Source organism: Jaculus jaculus, chromosome 9, assembly GCF_020740685.1.
Source record: "Jaculus jaculus isolate mJacJac1 chromosome 9, mJacJac1.mat.Y.cur, whole genome shotgun sequence".
NCBI classification, from domain to species: domain Eukaryota; kingdom Metazoa; phylum Chordata; class Mammalia; order Rodentia; family Dipodidae; genus Jaculus; species Jaculus jaculus.
Window position 1 is genome coordinate 114,528,262 of NC_059110.1, and position 24,141 is coordinate 114,552,402.

Genomic DNA, 24,141 nt, shown 5'->3' on the forward strand with positions numbered 1-24,141 from the left:
TCAAGGCCACCCTGGGACTACATAGTGAATTAAAAAAAAAAAAGTAAAATAAAATTGGGGGGGGGCTGGAGAGATGAGTTAGTGGTTAAGGCACTTGCCTATGAAGCCTAAGGACCTGCATGTGAGCCAGATACACGAGGGGGCACATGCATCTGGAGTTTGTTTGCAGTGGCTAGAGGCCCTGTCAAGGCCATTTCTGTCTCTGCTTGCAAATAAATACCCCTCCCCAAAATAATAATACATAGGAGCTGGGGAGATGGTGCAGTGGTTATAGGCACTTGCTTGCAAAGCCTGCCAGCCTGGATTGGGCTGGATTTGATTCCCCAGTACCCACATAAAGCCTGATGCACAAAGTGGTGCATGCATCTGCAGTTCCTTTGCAGTGGCAAAAGGCCCTGGTGTGCCCATTGTCTGTCTCTTTCTAAGAAAACTTGAACATATATCTGGATGTGGAGTGGGGACAGGGTGAGGGGGTAAGCAACACCAGGCAGGGCTGAGGATGGCCTTTCCTTATTGGAGCCCCATCCTGAATGTGACCAAGCCAGAAGTTTGGCAGGAAAAGCAAGTACGAGAGATCTGAGGGAGGGACCAAGGTTAGCATGTGTGTGTGTGTTTTTTTTTGGGGGGGTGGAGGGTTCACAGTAGGGTTTCGCTATAGGTCAGGCTGGCCTGGAATTCATTATGTAGTCTCAGGGTGGCCTCGAACTCACAGCGATCCTCCTCCCTCTGCCTCCCAAGTGCTGGGACTAAAGACGTGCGCCACCATGCCTGGCTTGGTTGGCATGTTTAACAGATGGTTAAGTACGGCCTGCAAGTCCTAATAGGCAGGGAACTCAGTGAATCCAAGGAGTGGGGCAAGTGTTGATGATGGAGGTCCTTGTAGACTACTTCAAGTGTACTAGAAGCTTCCAGGAGCCTTGAAGTCCCCCACCTCAATCTTAAGTGCCCAAAGAATTTCTAACCTAATGGTAGAAACCCAGACTTTGTCCTTGGAGACCTTGGGAGTAGTCCATTCGATGGGGAAGACAGTAACCCAAGAGATCTAGGACTCCTCCTATGGGGTGAGGTATTCCCACGGGGCTGCCGGCAGGGCCAGCCAGAGGGGAGTCCCCAGCCTGGGTGGGAGCAGACCCTTGCTCCACGGCCTGGCGCTCACGAGGGGCTGGCCTCCCTCCTTGGCAGCGAGTGCAGTGGGGAGATCCTGAACAACTGCTGCGTCATGGAGTATCACCAGGCCACGGGCACCCTCAGCGCCCACTTCAGAAACATGGTGAGCACAGGGCCCAGCCTTGGAGGGAAGGGCTGCCCAAGGCTGGGGTCTCGGTAACCAGCCACACTCCCCCCCCCACACCTCCCCCGGCCTTCTGCCCTGCAGTCACTGAAGAGAATCAAGCGTGCTGACCGGCGGGGAGCCGAGTCAGTGACAGAGGAGAAGTTTACAGTCCTGTTCGAGTCTCAGTTCAGCGTCGGTAGCAACGAGCTTGTGTTCCAGGTGAAGGTGAGCCCGTGCCCCCACCCCCCAATCCCTGAGGGGCAGCCACACAGGTGAGAGACTAGGAGAGCCAAAGTGAAGTGCCTGTGCTGGTGCACATCTGTAACCCCGGCAGTCAGGAATCTGAGGCAGGAGGATCGTAAGCTCAGGGCCAATATGTGCTATGTGGTAAGTTCCAGGCTAGCATGAGCTCCGAAGCAAAATAATGCCTCAAAAACACAAAAAAAGGGCCAGGCGTACTGGCACACGCCTTTAATCTCACCACTTGGGAGGCAGAGGGAGGAGGATCGCTGTCAGTTCAAGGCCAGCTTGGAAATACAGAGTGAGTTCCAGGTCAGCCTGGACTACAGTGAAACCCTACTTAGAAAAAACTAAAACAGCCAGGCGTGGTGGCGCACACCTTTAATCCCAGAACTCGAGAGGCAGAGGTGGGTGGAGGATCGCCGTGAGTTCGAGGCCATCCTGAGACTACATAGTGAATTCCAGGTCAGCCTGGGCTAGAGTGAGACCCTACCTTGAAAAACCAAAAATAAATAAATTAAAAAAATAAATAAATAAATAAAAGAAAAGAAAAAGAAAAAACTAAAACACACACACACACACAAAGACTGGGGTGTAGCTCAGTTGGCAGAGTGCTTGCTTAGCATACCCAAAGCTCTGGGTTTGATCCTGCAGCACCACATAAAGCCAGGCGTGTTGGCACATACCTTCAGTCTCAGCACTTGGAAAGTAGAGGTAGGAGGATGGTAAGTTCAAGTTCATCTTTGACTGTATTGTCAGTTCAAGGACAGCCTGGGCTACCGGAGATCCTGTGTCAAAACACAAACAACAATCAAAAACAGACCAAACAAAATGCCAGAGAATTCTAAATCGTCCTTGCCTCAGCCCAGCTACCCCACAATTCTGAGAACCCCTTGTGATTCTGTAGGCAGCTGTTTACTGCATTACCACCCAGCACTGGTCAGTGTGGCTTAGGCAATGGGCCAATAAGAAATATGTTTTTTTTTTTTTCTTCTGTTTGTTTTGCCTCTATTCTCCAAGTGTTGGGATTATAGGCACAAAGCATCACACCTGGTTTAGGTGGTTTTGATTTTCTCATGCTTAGAATTATTGGGAAGGACTTGTAGCTAGAATGGTGGGTGAGGAGGGGAGGGGTGAGGGTCAGGTATCTTGCCTAAGCAGAGGGCAAGACAGTGTTCATGTTCAACTCCTGCTTCTCCGACTTCCACAGACACTATCCCTCCCTGTGGTGGTCATTGTTCATGGCAGCCAGGACCACAATGCCACGGCCACTGTGCTATGGGACAATGCCTTCGCTGAGCCGGTGAGCCCCCCACGGACCCCCCCGCCTGCCATCGGGCCCTAGAACTGTCCTCTGGTTAGCCCCAACTCCTTGGATCCCTACTGGGTTCTGGAACAGAACTGGGCAGTGAGGTGGGCAGGAGGACTGATAAGTGAGTGTCCACTGGCCTGGCCTGGGCCCTGGCTAGGTTCCAGGAAGAATGGGTTCTCAGGGTATGGGGCTGGTCTTTGGGTTTGCTATCTGATGTCCTTTTTCCTTATGGATGGACCCCGACCCCTGTCCTCAGTTCTTCCTGCCTGCCTCCCCACCTCCACATCCCTCTTTTCTTTCCTTTCCTCCTTATGTTTGTGTCTCCTTTCTGGATAGTGCTGTGTCCTCTCTGTCCCTTGATCTCTGTATATTGTGCGCACACGCGCATGTGTGTGTGTGCGTGCGTGCATGCGTGTAGAACATTTCCAGCTCCCTCAATTGCCTCTTTCCTCCCCCTTTTTTCTCTCCCTCCCAGGGCAGGGTGCCATTTGCCGTGCCGGACAAAGTGCTGTGGCCGCAGCTGTGCGAAGCTCTCAACATGAAATTCAAGGCCGAGGTGCAGAGCAACCGGGGCCTGACCAAGGAGAACCTGGTGTTCCTGGCACAGAAGCTGTTCAGCAGCAGCAGCACCCACCTCGAGGACTACAACAGCATGTCCGTGTCCTGGTCCCAGTTCAACAGGGTGAGCAGCCCAGTTACCTGTGACCGGCCTGCCGGGGACCATCAGGCTCCTGTCATACCTCCTCTAACCTTGCACAGGCTAAGTCCCACGGTCAACCACTTTTTCCTATGATCAGGAATAATAGGTGGCATCTTAGACCCCCCCCACACACACAGAAAAAGAAATTGTAGGCAGAGGTCACAAGGCATTATGCTCAGCTGTGTGTGAGCCAAGACACGGTGATGGGATGAACCCCAAGCCGGGGGCGGTGGGGGGGCGTCAGTTCTAGGTGTGTTACTAATCCGCAGGCCTCTTCTCTGGGTCTCAGCTTCCCCACCTATTAATGAGGAGATGGGACAGGAATGACCTCCCTAAACCCTTTGCAGCTTGCACCCCTGCCTGCGGGGTTCCCTCGTGTCCAGAAACATAAGTAGGGGGTGTCATTTTGTGGACTGCTGAGGAGTAGGTGGGGAAATTAACTCGGGGTCGCCGGGGGCCTCACAGGAGAATCTGCCAGGCTGGAACTACACCTTCTGGCAGTGGTTCGACGGCGTGATGGAGGTCCTGAGAAAGCACCACAAGCCCCACTGGAACGACGGGTGAGGAGCCGGGCCCAGGGTCAGGAGGCTAATGGAGGGCTCAGGATGGCGACTGCCCGCCCCACGGTGACGCCGAATGCTCCACGCGCCCAGGGCCATCCTAGGTTTCGTGAACAAGCAACAGGCCCACGACCTGCTCATCAACAAGCCGGATGGGACCTTCCTGCTGAGATTCAGCGACTCGGAAATCGGGGGAATCACCATTGCCTGGAAGTTTGACTCTCGTAAGTGCCAGTCTTCCCCAAACTGCAGTCCCCCAGGATCTTTCTCTCTCTCTCTCTCTCCCCCATTTCCTCACTCCCAATGCCCATCAGGCCTCCTGTCCTTCAAAGGCATCCACCTGGGAAGACAAGAACTGAGCCCGGAGTGGGAGAGGAGTATTGTGGAGAAACATGTTCCCTTCCTACCATTTTCCATCCCAGAAATCCTAACATCACTGGGGTCACAGACTATGGAACTCCTATGCGAGTCCCCCACAATTCCATGGGGTCCCTCCCCTGCCTCGCCCAGGACACTAAGTAGAATGTTCCAGCATCAGCTCCCCTCAACAAGAGGAGCACGTGGGCTAGGGTTGCAGCGCAGGCTGGGAAAAGCCCTGATTTCACAGGAAGCCTTCCTGAAAACCCCACAGCCGTGACCCTCCTGCGAGGACGGCTTGTGGGAATGAGTTGTCCCTGTCACAGCGGACCGCAACCTGTGGAACCTGAAGCCGTTTACCACGCGGGATTTCTCCATCCGCTCTCTGGCTGACCGCCTGGGGGACCTCAACTACCTCATCTATGTGTTCCCCGACCGCCCCAAGGACGAGGTCTTCTCCAAGTACTACACACCCGTGCTGGGTGCGTGCTGGTGCTGGGAGGGCCGGACGTGGGGGCTTGCCCCAAGGACAGCCCAGGAGCACCTCTGTCTCCTAGGGCTCCTGCTCCGTGGCATGGAAGAACAGGATTTCAGGGCTCACCCTGGAGGAGAGGGAACATGACACCTCCCCAGGCTTGCTTCTCTGCTGAACAGAGTTATAGTGGTCTGGAGAGATAGCTTAGTGGTTAAGGCACTTGCCTGCAAAGCCAAAGGACCTCAGTTCGATTCCCCAAGACCCACGTAAGCCAGATGCACAAGGTGGCACATGTGTAGCTCGTTTGCAGTGGCTGGAGGCCCTGGCATGCCCATTCTCTCTCTCTCTCTCTATGCCTCTTTCTCTCTTGCTCTCTCAAATAAATAAATTAAATTTAAAAAATATTTATATTGTTTTATTTGAGAGAGAGAGGCAGGTAGAGAATGGGCATGCCAGGGCCTTCAGCCACTGCAAACAAACACCAGACGCATGCACCAGCTTGTGTATCTGGTTTACATGGGTCCTGGGGAATTGAACCTGAGTCCTTTGGCTTTGCAGGCAAGCGCCTTAACCACTAAGCCATCCCTCTAGCCCTGGGTTCTCACTTCTGCACACACAGAACTGGGGTGGGGAGCTGGGGTCACTCCCACCCGCAGATAGCTCTGCCCTCCTAACCAGCAATTCTCAACACTCCTCCAATCCCACTAACCTGCCCCAAGTTACGTGAAGGAACAGAATGGTCAGGTTTTCCTCTCCTACCTGTCCAGTCCATAGATGGGGGTTGAAATTTCGAGGTGATGCTGTTTCCTTGGCAAGGGTGGTGGCAGGGAGTGGGAAAGAAAATGGCCAGAAAAGATGGGACTGAAGCCAGGGGTACCTGTGACCCTCAGGCTGGGTCCCTCAGCGGGGGGTTACTGGCAGCCCTTGAGAAGGCTTCATCTCGTACCCCTGGAGCTCCCAGACTTGGTTTCTCACCACGACTCTCCCCTCAACAGCTAAAGCAGCTGACGGATACGTGAAACCGCAGATCAAGCAAGTGGTCCCTGAGTAAGTGTCCCGGGCCCAGCTCTGCGGCTCCAGGTGCCCCCTTCACCCCTGCTTCCTCTTTCCCAGCATCCTATTCTGCTGGCCTCCCAAAGCTTGCTTAGTCCATCAGAAGGAAATGGACTTGGGCATGCTGTAGCCAATACCTAGAGCCCCATGCTTATAGCCAGAGCCCCAGGACTTCCCACACCCCAAACACACACAGATTCCTCGGAGTCCCTTTCCAGTCTCCTCCGCTGGCCTCCCTGGTGACTAAGGCTGCACTCTGCTTCCCTCCCCAGGTTCGTAAATGCGTCTGCTGATGCCGGGGCCAATGCCACCTACATGGACCAGGCCCCCTCCCCAGCAGTGTGCCCCCAGACTCATTACAACATATACCCACAGAAGTAGGTTGTGCTCTCATGGGGGCCTGCGGGGAGGGATGGGACCCTGGCCTCAGGCTGGAACCTTGGAGGACTTGGAGACAAAGGAATCACAACTCCAGTGGGTCTAACCGGGCCCCATCCTCATACTGGTGTAGACTGTGTGACCTTGAGAAAATTGAGTTTCCCTGATGCTGTTTGCTCATCTGCAAAATGGGGACGAGAACAACTCGTGGAACTGGCATGAGGCTTAAATGAACTAGTAACAGTCAAGCTTTGTTTTACACACGAGCTTGTCAGAAGTACTTGAAACAGGGTCACAATTAATGTCGTAGTGGTAAGGCAGGAGAAAGTGAAGAATTCATTTGCTTCTGAGCTGTGGGTGGCTGGAGCTGGACGACTGGGACGCATTAAGCTGCAGTGGGGCCACCACAGGTTTGGGAGTCACCAAGACTCAGAATCTTTTTATAAAATTTACTTATTTTGCAAGGAGAGAGGGGAAATAGGGACTGGGCATATCAGGGCTTCTTGCTACTGTAGATGAACTTCAGATGCAAGCACCACTTTGTGCCTCTGGCTTCCCGTGGGTACTGGGGAATTGAACCTGGGGGCAGCAGGCTTTGCAAGCAAACACCTTAACTGCAGAACCATCTCTCCAGCCCCTCCTTTTTTTTTTTTTTTTTTTGAACGTAGGGTTTCACTCTAACTCAGGCTAACCTAGAATTCACTATGCAGTCTCAAGGGTGGCCTCAAACTCATGGTGATCCTCCTACCTCTGCCTCCCAAGTGCTGGGATTAAAGGCGTGTACCACCATGCCTGGCTTAAATAATATTAGCACATATTCATAGTATAAGGGGAGAGTTTTGTAATGGTATTATCATTCAAGACACAGATTCAAATTCTGAACATAAGGTTCCAGAACAAGTTTCCTTACAAGGTCAAGCCTCAGTTTGCCTTCTGTAGAACGGGGTAAAATATCTTAAGGTAGCTTGAGGTTAGCTTAAGTGGCTGCTTGGTGAGTGATGTGGTGCCATGTGCCACTGGATGGCATTAAAGGTGGGTGTGGCTCACTGGCCATCACTTCACCATGCAGATGAGGACAGAAGAGGGGAAACAGGCTCCCCCAAATCATCCCGTAACAAAGAAGAGATAGGAGTAGACGCGGGATGTCTCCCCGAGAACCAGCCTGCTGGGGGTTCTAGTCAGCATTGGTTCTATGCTCACAGGACTCTGGTCTGTTATGAGTAGTCTGGGTGCTGTCCCAGGAGCTTGGGGCCATGAGACACACTTCCCTGACACCCCTCTCTCTCCCAGCCCTGACCCTGTCCTCGACCAGGATGGAGAATTTGACCTGGATGAGACCATGGACGTGGCCCGGCATGTGGAAGAGCTTCTACGCCGGCCCATGGACGGTCTGGACCCCCGTCTCTCCCCGCCTCCCGGCCTCTTCACCTCCGCCAGAGGCTCCCTGTCGTGAACGTTCAAACTCCAGATTTCTCCTGGGAGATCGTCTTCAATGTGAAGAGTCTGTCCGTGTTAATTGTGATATAGCACCTGTATACGCCGATGGCTTTGTAGATAGGACGTGTTTGCGCGTGCGTGCACGTGGGTGAGGTGCTGCCTTGACTTCATGGTCCTCGTCTGTGGCAGCAACGGTGACACTTCTTGTGTTCAGATCAAGGGACCCCCCCCCCCAGAGCCTGCGTGGTCCACGTGCCACAGAAGAGCCAGAGCTTCTGTCACTGCGGGCACCTGTTCTGCCTGCGTGGCTTGTCCGCTCTGGGGAGACAGGTTAAGTTGAGGTAACACTCCTGAGCTAGAGGTTTCACCTTCCTGCTCTGCACGCGTACACCTGTATGGGTGTGCCCTTGTCCTCATGCACACGCGGTGGTCACGTGGATGTCCTCCCTCTGGAGGGAGGTTGGGCCTCATTCTTGAGTAATGTGAACGTGCGCTTCGGACCACAAGCGTGGTCTAGGCTGTAGCCATCAACACAGCAGATCTGGGTCGAGTCAGGTTGTCACAGCTGAGTGTCTGAGTATATAGGGTCCTTGGCCTTGAGTCTGCGCTGTCCTTTTGCCCATATTCCACCCACCATCTGTCTTTTCCACCCGGTGTCCCTTCCCCTCCATTCTCTAAGATTTCTCTTCGAGACAGGGCACTCCTATATAGGCAAGCTAGGCTGGGCCTCCAGAGGGCCGCTATCACAGGCACGTGTGCCGCTCCTCCAGGCTTCAGCCTTCTTTCCTTTTTGCCCCTGTCTGCAGCCTTGCTTAGACAGACCACTCTGATCTAGGAATTGGAGGCCTGTGACCTGCCAGGTCGAGGGTTTTCCTCCAGAAAGTGAGTGTAGCAAGAGACAAGCAACCGACCAGCCACGAGCTGCTGGCGATGGAATCTGAGGGAGGTTTGGAGCTCTCCATCCACTTGGCTGGGAGGTAGAATCTGGAACAGACCTCCCGCTGTTGCATAAAGGCCTGTAGCCTGGGAAGGCCTCCTTCCAACCTCAGCAGTTCCTGCCCCCTGAGACTGTGACAGGTACCCCGGGTCAGCTGACTGCAGGAGATTGGGAGTTCCACGTTTAAACCTTGGTGGGGAGATTTGAGCAGAGGAATTCTTTTGTACTTTGTACAGACCACACCTTTGTGTAAACAGTGTTTTTGAATAAAGTATTTTTTTTTCATAAATGTGTTGTCCTGCCTTCTGGCTGATGATGGGCTGGGAGATGTTGAGGGTCACTAAAGCAGTTGTTTCGTCCCTGTGTGGCCCATGTGGTTTTAGGTTGGAGTCACAATTCTCCCTTTGCTGTGGTCTGAAGGGCACTGCCATCCTATAGCTAGGTGTGGAGGCATGCATGTCTAGGAAAGCAGATACGGGAACAAGGAGGGGAGGGCGCGAGGAGAGGGACAGGCTCAAGTCCAGATGGCCACTCCTCAGCTGCCACTAATGAGCAACCACTGAGGGCCAGGACTTAAGAGACCGTCAATCCTCCTGGGACCAGGTGCAATCAAGAGCCTGGACGTCAATGCTCCTCTGGTCTCTTCCCAAAGACCAGCAGGTGGCACCATCCAACTGCCGCTACGGCCTGAGACTGTGAGAGAAGCTGGCCAGGGCAGAGAGAACCAGCTTTTTCCCTGGTCCCAGCTGTGGACAGCCTTGGGCCTGGACGTGAGGCCTTGGACTCTGTAGCATGTACTCCTTTGGACTGCGGAAAAAGTAACTGTGGTGTGTGGGTTACTTCAGAGTTCAAAGTGAGGTAGGTGTGTGTATGGAGGGGGTGGTGCAGGAATTTGCTGCCTGCCCCTGGAAGGTGCAGGGGCCCAGGGCACACTGGTGGGGGCGGTGGAGGCGGAGGGAAGCAGGCTCTGCCACCGCCTCAGCCAGCCACACTCAAAACACTAATCTCCACTTCCATCTCGGCAGGGGAGCAATGGTATCTAATGTGCCCGCCCCGCTCAAGCTCTGCTCTCAAGGATCTTTGCTGGGGTTGGGCTGGGCTCCAAGGTACTGGGGGGGGGGGGGGATGCTGAGGCCCAGCGCTGCGCTGGCGGCCTTTCCCTCAGTTATCTTACTGACTGCCCTCAGCAGACCAGTCAGTGCAGTGTGGCCAGTTGTCCCCACTGAGTGAACTGGAAAGTGATAATGGGCCAACTGTGGAAGGAACGGCCTGGGGACTGGGATCTACACCTCACCCTACCCCCAATTCCACAGCTTATCTGACTCCAGACCAGATGCAGCAGCTCTGGGAGGGGGGAGGCCACTCTGACACTTTCATGTCACTGAACTGTGACCCCTTGCTCTCACCTGGAGGCTGGCAGCTGATGTAAATTGGCAGGGGGACTACATCATCTCAAAAATTAGAAGCCAATGGAACCTCAGCCCCAGAGGCACCTCCCCCTGACACTCATGCTCAGATCCCAGCTCGGTCTTTCTGGAAGCCTCCTCCTAAGCAGAGCGGAGGGAACCTCCACCAAACAAGACAGCCACTGCCACACTATCAGACTGTTCCTATATAACTTTTATTTCTGGAAGTTAAAGTAGATACAGCAATATACAAAAAAAAAAAAAATCCCACAATAATATAAATTTTTACACTAGGAAGTATACACTGAAATTTGAATGCAGTGGCCAGGACAGCAGTGTACAAGCCACCGCACTGAGAGGCTAAGCAAGCTACAGGCACGGCTGGGCTACGGGCAGGGGCAGGGGCGCCAAGCAGGAAGGTTCCGAGAGCTCTGGGACCCTGCAGAGAAAGCTCCCCTCAGAACTGCTGCTACTATGGGTTAAACCCAGACCCACAGACTTCTTAAAGCCATGAACTTTACAACACCTGCTGCAGAGAAGCCCAAGCCCTTGATGCCAGATTCCTAGGTTCAAACCCAATGGTAAGCCCAAGGTTCACCTTTCTAAATACCCTTTCAGTGTATGAGTTCAGCTTACTGTATAATCAAGTGTTGTGGAGAAAGGGGAGGTCCAATAACCACCTCAAAGCAACAAGTGTCTCACGGTGGCCCTTGTCCCTTAACTCAGACTCAAGCTAATATGGGAGGAGCAAACAGAATTCCACAGACACTCTTGGTGAAGATGGTCTTGAGTCATCAAACCCAGCCATGCCTCGGGGTGAAAGGAGACCTGCCTGGCCCACTGGCAAGTGTGCAGGTGAGCTGAATGGCTGAAGCAGGCGGGTGACATGAAGGCCGGACCAGGAGCAGACACTCTGCTTGTTCTGCCTCTCCTACATCCCCAGCGGGAGCAGAAAGTCACTCCGGAGAGGCTGGGAGTGCACCTCTCACAGGACGGGCAGCCTGGAGATTCTACACTGGCAAGTGAAGGAGGACTGCAGATGCCTCTACCAATCACAAATGTCCTACTCCCTGAGCTCGTGACACACTTCACCGAGACCCTGCGGTCTGAGGCCCATTCAAGCTGAAAACCCTTCCCTCTCCTCACAGGAGGTCTCAAGACCAAGATTTCTAAAAGTAAACAGGACAGGAGCCCCTTTGGCATGGGAAGGAGACATACCATTAGCAGGGGCAGGTGGGAAAGGAAGCCAGGTTGATCCTAGGCCCAGTAAGGCACCCACAGGACAAGCCGGTCCCGAAACAGGGGCCAGAGTCCAGGAGAAAGGGAGCAAAGGTTTTCAGTGTCCAGCCTTGCCCTCCAGCAGACCAGTACACTCCAGGACAAATAAAACTGTTTACAAAAAGAGCCTGGGATGTCTAGGTTCAAACCAGAGAGGCCAAACCACAGCTTTAGATGTCTTGTAAGGGTCTGACCTGAAGCCCTTTCAGATCTATATAAATTATCAGCCTGAAGACAGCTGAATGCTTAAAGCACCAAAGAGGTGTTAACTGAGTTCTCTTGCATACAGAAAGGCTATGCAGTTACCGTGTGTTTTGCCCTTTAATTATTATCATCATTGTTATTTTAATTTAAAAAGAAGCCTAGGGGCTTAGCTAGTCCTATCCTCTATTTGGATGTTAGCAAGTTTCAAAGTGCAATGCCAGAAGCCCAGAGCTTCCAGCAGCCTGAGGCATCAGCTCACAGACATGGGCAGAAGGATGCTGCAGGCACCAGGAGGCACTTGTCTAACAACAAACAGCAGACGGCAGAGAAAGGAGGGCAGGGGAACAAGAGAACACAGACGTTTCCTTTTTCTCCCTCCGGCCTCCGCTCGCTCGCAAGTCCCATCATGGGCTCAGAGAATACTTTCTTCTTTGCACAAAAGCACATCACCCACATTCACTCATTTGTCTATTTTGAAAAAAAGTGCCCAGATTGCTCAAAGATAGCATAAGAACGAGATTAAAAAAAAATCTGGAACCACAAAGTTAGGAGTTTCAGATGTTCTGGGGTTTGGCTGCTGAAGGGGTGGAACACGAGCAGGCGCCTCAGCTCCTTCTCTGCGGCTTCCGTTCTCAGCTCCTCACATGGGGGAGGTAGCACACTCCGAGGTCAGCTCCATGTCGAACGTGAGGGACTCTGCAGAGACAGAGAGCGCTAGTTCAACTCCCTGGCCCTGCGGCTGGCAGGGCACAGCTCCCGCCCGTCAGGAGACAGGGCTGGGCCCCCAGGGCTAGTCAGTTTCTGCCCCTCCAACAAAGCATGGTCTGAAAAGTCAGGCATCCCCACCTCTACAGGCCCCACCCTACCTTAGCTCAAGCCCTAGTTCTGCACATGTCAAGAATATCTAAGGCTGGTCTGTGTACAACAGCCTTAGCCATATGTGACTACTGAGTCCCAAAATGAGACTAGTCCAAATTAAGGTGTGCTGTAATTGTCAAAAGCTCACTGCAATTCAAAGATATAGTATGGGAGGAAAAAGGGGGAGATGGAAAAATAACTCAATGATTTTTCCTTAAATGATGAAATGACAGTACTGGATTTATTAGGTTAAATAAGGAATTAGCTTCATTTGTTTCTATTCCCCTCTTGTGGGGATTCTTTTTTTTTTTTTTTTTAAATTTAATTTTATTTTTTATTTGAGAGCGACAGACACAGAGAGAAAGACAGATAGAGGGAGAGAGAGAGAATGGGCGTGCCAGGGCTTCCAGCCTCTGCAAACGAACTCCAGACGCGTGCGCCCCCTTGTGCATCTGGCTAATGTGGGACCTGGGGAACCGAGCCTTGAACCGGGGTCCTTAAGCTTCACAGGCAAGCGCTTAACCGCTAAGCCATCTCTCCAGCCCTTGTGGGGATTCTTTTTGAAGCAGGGTCTAGCCTTAAACTCATGATCCTCCTACCTCAGCATCCAAGTGCTGGGATTAAAAAAGTATGCCACCACATCCAGCTTGCTTACTTATTTACTAGTGAGAGAGAAAGAGCAAAAAGAGAGAGAGTACAGGCACACCAAGGCCACTTACCAATGCAAATGAACTCCAGGCCCATATGCCACATTGTCTACCTGGTTTTAAAAGGGCACTGGGAAATTGAACTCAGGCCAACAACTTTGTAAGCAAGCATCACTGAGCCATCTCCTCTGCCCTTGTTTCTCATTTTTGTTAAAATTATTTATGAAAAAGGCTGACAGAATGGGCACACGAAGGCCTCTAGCCACTGCAAAGGAATGAACTACCAACACATGTGCCACCTTGTACATCTGGCTTATGTGTGTACTGGGAAATTGAACCAGGGTCCTTAGGCTTTGCAGGCAAGTACCTTAGCTGCTAAGCCATTGTTTCTGCCTTTTTTATTTATTTATTTATTTTTAAATTTTATTTTAGGGTAAGAGAAAGGAAGGGAGGAAGGGAGAGAGAATTGATGCACCAGGGCCCCAGCAATTGAACCGCAATTGAACTCCAGACACTTGTGCCACCTAGTGGGCATGTGCAACCTTGCGTTTGCCTCATCTTTATGCATCTGGCTTACATGGGATCTGGAGAGTGGAACATGGCCCTTGCACTTTGCCAGCAAGTGCCTTAACCACTAAGCCATTTCTTCAGCCCTCTCTCTATTATTAATATATATTAATTATTATATATTTTTTAGGGATGGGAGAAGGCAGAGAGAGAATGGGTGAGCCAAAGTCTCTAGCCACTGCAAATGAACTCACATGTGCCACCTTTTGCATCTGGTGTACATGAGTACTAGGGAATTGAACCTGGGTCCTTAGGTTTTGCAGGGCAAGCGCCTTAACTGCTAAGCTCTTCTCTCCAGTCCCCTTCTCTTTTTAAAGATCCTTCTATTTGCCACACTGCTTGTTTCTTTTTGCTGTTTTTAGCGGAGCTACTGAAAAGCTTATGCTTATGCGTGTGGGTATGCTCTAGTTTTTGCTTGAGAGCACAGATCTAAAGGCGGCTCCTACCAATGCTAGTGACCGTGACCGCTCTGGCTTTGTACATTTAAGCACCACACAAAGATGACCACCTGCCTCCTAGGGACACGGCCTGAGCATCCAGAACTCACCAAACTGCCCTCCTGCCGAGGGTTCAGCGCCTTCACCATTATTTCCAAACTGCATCAATGAATCTAAAGTGCGGGGGGACATCGGCAGGTCAATGGTATTGCTGCAGGTCGTTCTGTAGGAAAGGGGGAGCGGCAGGAGGGGAAAGGGCCAGGTTGACAAGACACAATGGAGGGGGAAAAAAAAAGAACAAAACACACACACACAGCCATCAAACTCTGGTCTCCAACAGAAAAATAAAAACTCAAGCTTTTAAACACACAAGGTCACTCTGAGCACTAAACACAGCCCAAGAGCTTCCAACCCTTCACAGGGTAACTCTCACCAGTGTCCCCCCCGTTCCTGGGGTATAACTGAGGACATTAGAAATGAATGCAAACCTGGGAAGGGAAGCCACTTACGGTGTTACACAGATGAACTTGGTCTTCAGGTATGGGGCAGCACCTGCAGAGAAGAAACCGGGGCTTACTAACGGTGAGCTACAATGAGAACAGGGCAGGAGGAAGCCATCTGCCTCACCGGGATGGATCTGAAACTCACTCCATCCTTACACAGAGGTCATCTGGAAACCTCTACCTGCCCCTTCAGGTCATCCCCTTTCGTCATGTGCTACCTGACGTCCAGGCACTTGCAGTTTGAAGTTTAATCCTCTCCACAAAGCTGTCCTTAGCTGCAGAGACTGTGGCACACCCACCCCTGCCCCACCTGCTAACTTGTGTGCCAGCTTCTCCGCCTCATACAAACAGTTACCCACCCCCATGAGGTACACGGCTCCTATTCTGGCCTGGTCACATCTCTAGTAACATGTCTGTCTGCAGGGACGGTGAATGCCAAAATGACCTGCCCACATGCCAATGGGACTGACTCCTTTTAAAAGGGCATGAAGATGAAAGCCGGGCATGGTGGCACATGCCCTTAATCCTAGCACTCAGGAAGCAGAGGTAAGCAGACTGCTGTGAGTTCAAGGCCAGCTGGAGACTACATAGTGAATTCCAGGTCAGCCTGGGCTAGAGTGAGACCCTACCTTGAAATACCAAAAACTAAAATAAAATAAAAGGTGGGGGGATAAGGATGCTAATGCTGAGGCTCCAGAGCCCCTTCTATTCTGACTAGCACTGAGCTGCCTCTACATTTAGATGAGGGCATAACTCCCCAGTTAGATAATACATCAAATAAATGTGAGGTAGAGTAGGTGATCCGATCCGACTCCAGGACAGTGGACACAAGCCCACCTCTCACACCCCTCATTCATGAGATAAGGAGCGAGAAGGAGGTGCCAATTGCCCACAATCTGTATCATTTATAGTACTTGTGTAAATGAGAAGTGTGAGAATTTTAGACAGTACATGCTTATACCAAGAAGTCAAGGAGCCCTGGGGATGCTGGCACAGAACCTTGAGAATAAACCATGCAGCAGGATGCAGGTCTTGAGAATAAACCATGCAGGTCTGGAGCAGGATGGGTGGGCAGAGAGAAACGTAGACAACGCCAGGGCTTCCAGAGATACAGGGAGCAGGGTGCACAACCACAGTCTAGAAGAAGGTGTTGAGAAGCGGCACAGAGGACTCTCCAGGTTAATTTTTGGCCAAGAAATGGATTAACTCAGCTCAGGACCCAATGGAACTACTAAGTCAGGGTACTGGTGTCTTATAAATCCAACTGCTTTATTCCAGACCTGACAGGAACGGCCACCCCTAGACAGACAAGGTTTCATTCTCCAGTGGTCAAGGGAGCTGAGAAAAACAGCTTGGGCCCATGATAAAGGGTTGCTCTTTTTTTTTTTTTTTTTGTTCATTTTTTATTTATTTATTTGAGAGTGACAGACATAGAGAGAAAGACAGATGGAGGGAAAGAGAGAGAATGGGCGCGCCAGGGCTTCCAGCCACTGCAAACGAACTCCAGACGCGTGCGCCCCCTTGTGCATCTGGCTAACGTGGGACCTGGGGAACCGAGCCTCGAACCGGGGTCCTTAGGCTTCACAGGCAAGCGCTTAACCGCTAAGCCATCTCTCCAGCCCGGAAGTGTTGCTCTTAAGAACTAAAGCAAGACAGAAACAGCCAACTCCTCCATGGCTCTGTAGGGGTTGTAAGTGAACTTGACCTAATTTATGAGTCACCTGGAATCCCTCCACCAACCCACAAGAGCAGACACCTGTGGAATTATGGTAGGGAAGGAAGAGTCCTGGGGAGAGGCTCGATCTGCGGGGTGTCCACGCACTAATGCTCTTTCAGAAGAAGCAGAGGGGAAGCTTGCAGGCCCACCTCCCTCAAGAGTCCCTCTGAGCTCACCACAAGCCCCAGAGCATACTCATCCTCCTCAGCCCTCCCCAGAAAGGCAAATCCCTCAGGTCCTTGGTTCCTTTCTCATGATTACTGTCTTGTCCTTGAGGATTTTCTCCCAACAGCCCATGAAGGACAGTGATGGAGGAAGAGCCACATCTTGAAAGCAAAACCAGTCTCAACGTCCTCTTTGAAGAAACAAAGGCTAGTGTGACAGGGGCTGATAAACAGATCTCCCAACTGAAGCACAAGGTGGAAGGAGAGATAAGGGCAGACAGGAAGTGAGAGCTGAACTCTTCCACAGTATGAGAACTCAAAACCAGAACAAAGGGAAGAAGAAAGGGGCTGCAGTGAACTCCCCATAGGCAGTTCCTATGCAGGACAGGGAAGGAGGGTCCTGGTGGGGTTATGCACGTAGACAAAAAAAGCATGTTTTAAATTTTTTTTGTTCATTTATTTAAGAGTGACACAGAGAGAAAGAGGCAGAGAGAGAGAGAGCGCGCGCACAAGTGCCTCCAGCCACCGTACAGGAACTCCAGACGCATGCTCCCCCTTGCGCATCTAGCTAACATGATTCCTGGGGAATCGAGCCTCGAACCAGGGTCCTTAGGCTTCACAGACAAGCACTTAACTGCTAAGCCATCTCTCTAGCCCCCCCCCCAAAAAAGCATTTTGTAAAAGGCAGCCAGGGGAAGGAGGCCAACCTCACAAAACACTTTAAAAGAGCCCACCATCAGCATAATGATCAAGAAAAGTCACGCGGACAGGCAAGTCAGACTCCCCATCAGGATGTGGAGAGGACAGAGACACCGAGCAGCAAGTGCTGGGTGGGTACAGAGCAGAGGGCCTTGACCCCTCCCCATGGGGACAGCCCCAGAGATGACAGGCCTAACAAAGTATTTTCTGGAGTTACAGGTTTTAAATACCATTCCTACCTCTCCTCCAGTTTTTGACATCTGCAAACTGGACATGCCCTACTCTGCTATAACCTGGGCTGTGATACCACCACCAACCATGGCCTCCAGAACGCCTTTGTTCAGCCCACCTCACTGGCATGGTTCATGACGGGGGGCGGGGGGGGCATGCTGGACTTCAGTGTGAGTCTCAAGCTTTCTGGAATCCACTATGTAAGAACGTAAGAAGCACCAGAGAAGCCCTGCCTTTCTCCTCTTAGCATTCTAGGGGATATGCGTGTGTGTACGTGAGTGTGTGCCATCTACTATTTCCGTCACCACACTCACATATTCCCTGTGAGGAGGCAGGCAATGGTGACTGATGCTGCCTTTTTCTCGAGTGCCATCAGTTACTCCCAAGTGCCCATTTCTTTCCTTTTTTTTTGGTTTTTTGAAGTAGGGTCTCGCTCTAGCCCAGGCTGACCTGGAAGTCACTAGTCTCAGGGTGGCCCCAAACTCACAGCAATCCTCCTACCACTGCCTCCCAAATGTTGGGATTAAAGGCGTGAGCCACCATGATCGGCTTCTTTCTTTTTAATATTTTATTTTTTTATTTGAGAGAAGGAAAGAGGCAGAGAGACAGAGAGAGAGAGAGAATGGGCACGTGAGGGCTTCCAGCCACTGCAAATGAACTACAGATGCATGTGCTACCTTGTGCATCTGGCTTACGGGGGTCTTGGGGGAATCGAACCAAGGTTCTTTGACTTTGCAGGCAAGTGCTTTAACCACTAAGCCATCTCTCCAGCCCCCCCCCACCTCGGCTTCTTTGTGTGTGTTTTAGTTTTTTGAGGTACAGTCTTGTTCTAGCCCAGGCTGGCCTCACACTCACAGCGATCCTCCTACCTGCCTCCTGAGTGCTGGGACTAAAGGCATGTTCCACCACGCCTGGCCTCCCATTTCTTTCCAAAAGGAGAAATAACCACCACCATGATATTCAGCCATCCCTGTCTCTTCTCCAACGCCCCTGAAGCTTCTGACTTTCCCAAGAATGAAGGGGCAGAACATGGAAAATCAACAACTACCTGGGTCGGCTTCAGGGTGCTCCTGGCTCTCCGGCCGACAATACTTCCCAAAAGCCTCCTCCTTAGGAATGTCAGGGTAGAGATAAACCAGCGGAGACACCAAGATGTTGGTGGCATCCATGATCTTATATCCCATGATGATTTCAGCAAATGACATGTTGTTTAGCTGCTGCTTGGTATATGGTTCCACTGACTGGATCTGGGTCTTGCCTGTCATGGGACATGGGAAGGAATGATAATGGAGCCAAAGCCAGGAAATCTCAGAGAAAACCGCCCAATGCCTCTTTCCTCGGTGGAACCAGCTCTTGAATGCCCTGCCCTGCCCAACAGCATGGCACTGTGGAAATGGTCAGGCTGGCTTTTTTTTTTTTTTAATTTCTGATAGCACAGCCAGGTCCAAGGAGATATGTTTGTCTCAGATGTGTCACAGTGGGTAAGACAGGAGATGGGGAAAGCCAACCCTTGGGCTGAGAAAGTCAGTCACTCAGCTGTCTGCAAGTATGAGCCCTGGCTAGTGTGGCCTGGGCCCTCCCTGACCCTAGGAGACAGCCGTGTCTGGAACCAGAAGCAGCCAAGATGCGGGGCCAGCACTGGCCACCAGGTGGGGCAAGTGGGCAGCCTTACCACTGATGTCCTTCTCCACCCAAGTGAAAGTGACCCCTCCTTCTTTGCTGCTCTCGCTGAATCTCAGCAGGAAGGTGCCTGGGGGCTTGGTGCTCAGGATGGCCCTCTCCCGCTCCTTGCTGATGAAGCCCATGATGTACCTGGAACCAAGAGAGGGCCAGGCTGGGCTCAGAGGGTCCCCATCACTGGCTTGCTGAGACACTGGCTTGGTCATGCTAGGCTCACTCTGTGCCACAACCTACCCTTCATTCCAAAGGGCCAGGATGTACTTTTTCACAAGGTCAATGATATTGTCCAGCCAGACCCAAAAGGAGAAGCCCTTGCCAGCCATGTTTTCCTGGAAAAAAAGAGAAACGGGAAAGCCAAGTCCACCACCATCCCAGCTCTTTCCTTCCTGGGCTCAGTGTGCTGCTAACGCCATTAGGCCCCTCAACCCTCAGGCAGATCCTCCAAGACCAACCTGCAGGTGAGCACTCCCAACCACAAGGGCTCACCAAGGTCACTTACTTTGCAAAATTTAGCCCAGGTGATCTGACAGCCTGAGTAGTTCACACCAGGTCCTGAAGGAAAAGAACAAAGCAGAAACATTTCAGCCTCAGCTCAAACAGAATGCACACGTGTGACCCGTATGCGCGCTTCCATGTAATTACAGGGTGCCCTACTGTGTGTGCATGGGCATACCTCCCACCGGACCCCGTCATCTGTCCTCCCTCTGCCCTGAGTCTTCTTAGTCAACCACCAGCTCTTGTGTGGCCATCCGGGGACCTGCATCACCACACAAGCTGAGAGCGGGTGGCAGCTGAAGACAAAACTACTCTTAATCCAGGTTAATTTTTAAAAATATTTTTACTAGCGGTTCCGGTCAAGATGGCGACCGCCTAGCTGCACTACAAACAACGAGGGAAAAAAAGATAGATGCAGATCCTAAGGAGAGAGCTGCCCCAACATACCTCAGAAGGGGCCCAACTGAAACTAAGGACAACTGGCGAAATAAGCAAGGGTGATGTTTTCCTGTGAACTGGATACCAGCACAAAGGGGAAGGAGATCAATGCAGAGAAAAATCAACTCCTACCAAATCAGAGAGCCAGAGCCTCAGAGGCCCCCAACACCTCAGCACTGAAGCAGACCAAAAATGAACCCAACATGGCTCAGGGAAATCTTGCGGAAGAGGGGGCGGAAAGAATGTCAGAGTCACATGTTGGGTCATGATTTGCAGAGACATTTATCATACTAATAACTGGGGGCTAACTCCACAATGCACGACCCATTTTCAATAACAAGGAGGGTCTAATGGGAGGGGGTAGATCACAGATGAGCCTAAATAATGGTACCAAACTGCCTGTATTTACTGAAAACTAATAAATTAAATTAAAAAAAATATATTTTTACTATTTGCAAACAGAGAGAAGCAGGGGAGAGAACAAGAGAACTGGCACACCAGGGCATCTTGCCACTGCAAACAATCTCCAGATGCTTGTCCCACTTCGTGCATCTGGCTTTATGTGGATACTAGGGAATCGAATTGGGGCTATCAGGCTTTGCAAGCAAGCACCTTTAAATGATGTGCCATCTCTGCAGCCCCAGAAAATATTTACTAGTCATTTGCAAAGGAGTGTGGACACACCAGGGCCTTTTGCTGCTGCAAATGAATCCCGCTAGCCGCCGAGCCATTCCCCCCCCCCCCGACCTACTCCCTAGCCCCCACCCCTAAGGGGAGAAAAATTTTAAACTGGCCTAGATTTTTTCTTTCTTTTTTTTGGGGGGGGGGTGTTTTGAGGCAGGGTCTTCTTGCTTTAATCCAGGGTGACCTGGAATTCACTATGTAGTCTCAGGATGGCCAAAAAGCTCACAGTGATCCTCCTACCTCGAGCCTCCTGAGTGCTGTGATTAAAGGTGTGCACTACCAAACCTGGTTAGGTGTTCTTTTTTCAAATATTTTTATTTATTTATTTATTAGAGAGAAGGAGAGGGAGAGAGAGAGAATGGGCATGCCAGGGCCTCCAGCCACTGCAAACGAATTCCAGATGCATGTACCACCATGTGCATCTGGCTTATGTGGGACCTGGAGAATCAAACCTGGGTCCTTAGGCATGCTAAGCCATCTCTCCAGCCCCTGGCTAGGTTTTCTTAAATGGGCAAGGAATGCCAAATGTTCAGCTCTATCTTCTAACACACTTAAAATGCCTGCACAGGTTACAGCATAGTGCCTTGGAAGGTACCCAAGAGAAGCGAACTCTGCCTCCCCCTCATAGAAATGACCACCAGGATGCAAACTCCTTATGCATCCTGACTCCCAGGTCTGGCATGGTACCCTGTTCCAGATAGATGCTGGGAAACACTGTCTGACGGAGCAGCCCCAAAGGCCCGCCTCCCTGTCTGAGGAGGGTGAGGAGGAGGGTTAGCGAACCTAAGAGCTTCTCCGCCAGTGTGGTCAGCTGTTCGATGCTCAGCCCTCGCTTCGTGGTGGAGGAGAACTGCCAGCTCAGCACCTCAGCCACTTGATCCCAGGTTCCAATTGGGGGCTTGGTGAAGAAGTTCACATTCTATTGGAAAGAACACATTGGCTCACACAAGTTGGAGGTTGCTGATACCTTGGACCTGGTTCTGAGAAACCACAGGAGAAATAGGCTCAGGGATTTCAGAGCGGATGGGGCACTTACCTTGGGGTTGTTGGTCAGCATGTTATACCACAGGATTGATGCCCAGGCATTGGGCATCTGGCAGATATTGGAGATCACCACAACTGGCAAGGAGTGAGTCTGTGGAGTATGGGGTTAAGTAGAAAAGGAGTTAAGTAAGGCTTTCACAACTTCTAAAATCTTTTCACTTTGCGAGTTCAAGGCCACTCTCAGACTACAGGTCAGCCTGGGCTAGAGTGAGACCCTACCTCGAAAAACAAAACAGGAAAATCTCTTCACCTAGACCTCTCAGAGTTTGAAATCAAACAGCATGCTGTGCTTCAACACACCTGCTACTACCTCTAGACAGGAGGGTGACTGAGGCAGCTCAACACATGCTGAATCTGGCCTTAGGACTGGAGCTCTGTCTGAACATGCCACTGACTTATCAATTCCCAGCAGACTCATGGCCCCTGACACCTCAATGAATAACAGCTGGAAGACATTCTCCAAGATTCAAAGAATCTGCATATTCCCAAGAACTGAGGTCTAGGATTCCTGCTTTTCCATGTCTGCCTTAACTGAAATATTGAGAAGGCCAGGAAAACAGTGCACATGCCATAGTTTTCTGCCTGCTGAGAGTATGGTTGCTAAGACTTTTGCCCAAACTTCATAAAAATATTTATACGTATACAAATATTAAAAATAGCTGGGCATGGTGGCACACACCTTTAATTCCAGCACTCAGGAGGCTGAGGTAGGAGGATCGTCATGAGCTCAAGACCAGCCTGGACTAGAGACTGAGCTCCAGGTCAGCCTGGGCTAGCCTGCTTAAAAATAAATAAATAATAAATAAATAAATAGGCTTTCTTATCAAGCTACTCAAGCATCACTGTATTCTCAGAGGGTATATCAAGGTTTTGCTCCCCCACTCCCATGAAAAATACAGTGCCTAGTGAAGCTGTCATCCCTCCTCCTCTAGCAAAAATCCCACTAGACATTTCTGGCCTGTCGCCCAGGTGGGGCAGCACTCACCTCCAGGTCTATCTTGAGGCCCTGGTGGTACACTTCAGTCTCAAAGGTGATGAGGTGCAGCTCCTCGGTCACAATCAAGGAGGCCTACGATAATAAGGACACTTCCTCAGAGAACAGCTCACAGTGGCACCCAAGGCAAGTGACATACCACAGCCTCACTACACTACGGAGATGGCCATGGAGAAATTGCCAGGGACGTAACTCTGACCACGTGCTCTTCAACACAAAACCCCTCTGGTGCCACGATCCTTGGCCTGATCTTATACTCAGTGTTCGTTATCGTATCACACAGAGCTGAGAGGTTATTTGTGAAATGTGTAAGGCACAAAGAATAACAGAACACTGAACACACTATCCAGTTTACTCGCTTAATTACACTGATTTGGGCTTCTTTCCTTCCCTCACTCCCACGATCCATGCTGGGGAGCAAACTCGGGGTCTCACACAGGCTGGGCACACTCTGCCACTGAGCTACAAGCCCAGTGTCACCAGCCAGTTTGAGGACAAGCTTCTATTCAAAGCCTACAGGTGCCTTTCCCTCCTCTCGGGCACTGCTGCCTCTGGGCTGTGTCAGTCCCTAGCTTCTCTCTCTACCCCCTGCAGGCCTCGTTTTCTCAGCAGCCGCACTTCTGGTCGTGCGATGTCACACGGCTGCAGTCGCGCTCCCTGTGGTGGTCTCTTGCCACTCACTCTGCACTCAGTGTGAAATGGATCCCTGCGGTCCCGTGCAGCTCCAACTGATTCATTCCCTCAGAGCCACAGTGTCTGCTCCACGGAGGCACTGCTGGGCACTGGGGCTGTGTGCACAGTTGCAACCTGGCTGCGGTGATTTGGGGCCTGGCTCCTGGCACACCTCCGTGAAGGTTTCCTTACTGTTAAAAATTCTGGGACTGAGACAGGGGGCTTGCGGGGCTATGTTCACGTGTATGATGCCAAACTGTTTTCTGAAGGGGCCAAAACAACCTTCACTCCACCAAGAGTACAGATCAACCCGGAACAAAAGTTATCCATGCATTTTTTCCCAAAAATACAATCCAATTCCAATTCTTGTGTGTGCATGTGCACACCCTGAGGACTTCATACATATGACCCTCTTGCTTCAACCCCTGAGTAGTGGGATTTATTTTTATTTACTTATTTATTACTTATTATTTTATTTTATTTTTATTATTATTTGTTTGTTTGTTTTTGGAAGTCACTATGGAGTCTCAGGGTGGCCTCACAGCGATCCTCCTACCTCTGTCTCCCGAGTGCTGGGATTAAAGGCGTGCGCCACCATGCCCAGCTTGGGATTTATTTTTTTTAACTAACTCGGATTTGTTATATTTACACCCTCTACCCCCATCTCTGTGAGGAAAACAAGACACTGAAAATGGAGCCAG

The 24,141-nt window shown here is 51.2% G+C and overlaps 2 protein-coding genes across 5 annotated transcripts in view; one reads left to right on the forward strand and one right to left on the reverse strand.

Moving 5' to 3' along the window:
- Positions 1 to 9,011, forward strand: part of LOC101601313 (signal transducer and activator of transcription 5A) — a 32,038-nt gene extending 23,027 nt beyond the window's left edge. Inside the window, exons 10-19 of the mRNA XM_045158654.1 lie at positions 1,183 to 1,270; positions 1,376 to 1,498; positions 2,724 to 2,816; positions 3,301 to 3,507; positions 3,991 to 4,085; positions 4,179 to 4,309; positions 4,769 to 4,924; positions 5,913 to 5,964; positions 6,243 to 6,347; positions 7,639 to 9,011. Of these exons, the coding sequence (XP_045014589.1) occupies positions 1,183 to 1,270; positions 1,376 to 1,498; positions 2,724 to 2,816; positions 3,301 to 3,507; positions 3,991 to 4,085; positions 4,179 to 4,309; positions 4,769 to 4,924; positions 5,913 to 5,964; positions 6,243 to 6,347; positions 7,639 to 7,801 (1,213 nt within the window). The 3' untranslated portion in view covers positions 7,802 to 9,011. The remainder of the gene's footprint in view (positions 1 to 1,182; positions 1,271 to 1,375; positions 1,499 to 2,723; positions 2,817 to 3,300; positions 3,508 to 3,990; positions 4,086 to 4,178; positions 4,310 to 4,768; positions 4,925 to 5,912; positions 5,965 to 6,242; positions 6,348 to 7,638) is intronic.
- A 1,313-nt stretch (positions 9,012 to 10,324) lies between these two features.
- The window catches only part of Stat3 (signal transducer and activator of transcription 3), a 58,820-nt gene continuing 45,003 nt past the window's right edge, over positions 10,325 to 24,141 (reverse strand). Inside the window, exons 15-24 of one of the 4 annotated variants that reach the window (XM_045158269.1) lie at positions 22,760 to 22,843; positions 21,767 to 21,865; positions 21,514 to 21,649; positions 19,613 to 19,665; positions 19,348 to 19,442; positions 19,106 to 19,245; positions 18,482 to 18,691; positions 14,629 to 14,671; positions 14,230 to 14,292; positions 10,325 to 12,306 (exon numbers count right to left, since the gene is read on the reverse strand). In XM_045158269.1, the coding sequence (XP_045014204.1) occupies positions 14,268 to 14,292; positions 14,629 to 14,671; positions 18,482 to 18,691; positions 19,106 to 19,245; positions 19,348 to 19,442; positions 19,613 to 19,665; positions 21,514 to 21,649; positions 21,767 to 21,865; positions 22,760 to 22,843 (885 nt within the window). In that variant the 3' untranslated portion in view covers positions 10,325 to 12,306; positions 14,230 to 14,267. Of the gene's footprint in view, positions 12,307 to 14,229; positions 14,343 to 14,628; positions 14,672 to 18,478; positions 18,692 to 19,105; positions 19,246 to 19,347; positions 19,443 to 19,612; positions 19,666 to 21,513; positions 21,650 to 21,766; positions 21,866 to 22,759; positions 22,844 to 24,141 lie in introns of all 4 variants that reach the window. The other 3 variants (XM_004655365.2, XM_004655367.2, XM_004655363.2) reach the window with 3 other exon arrangements.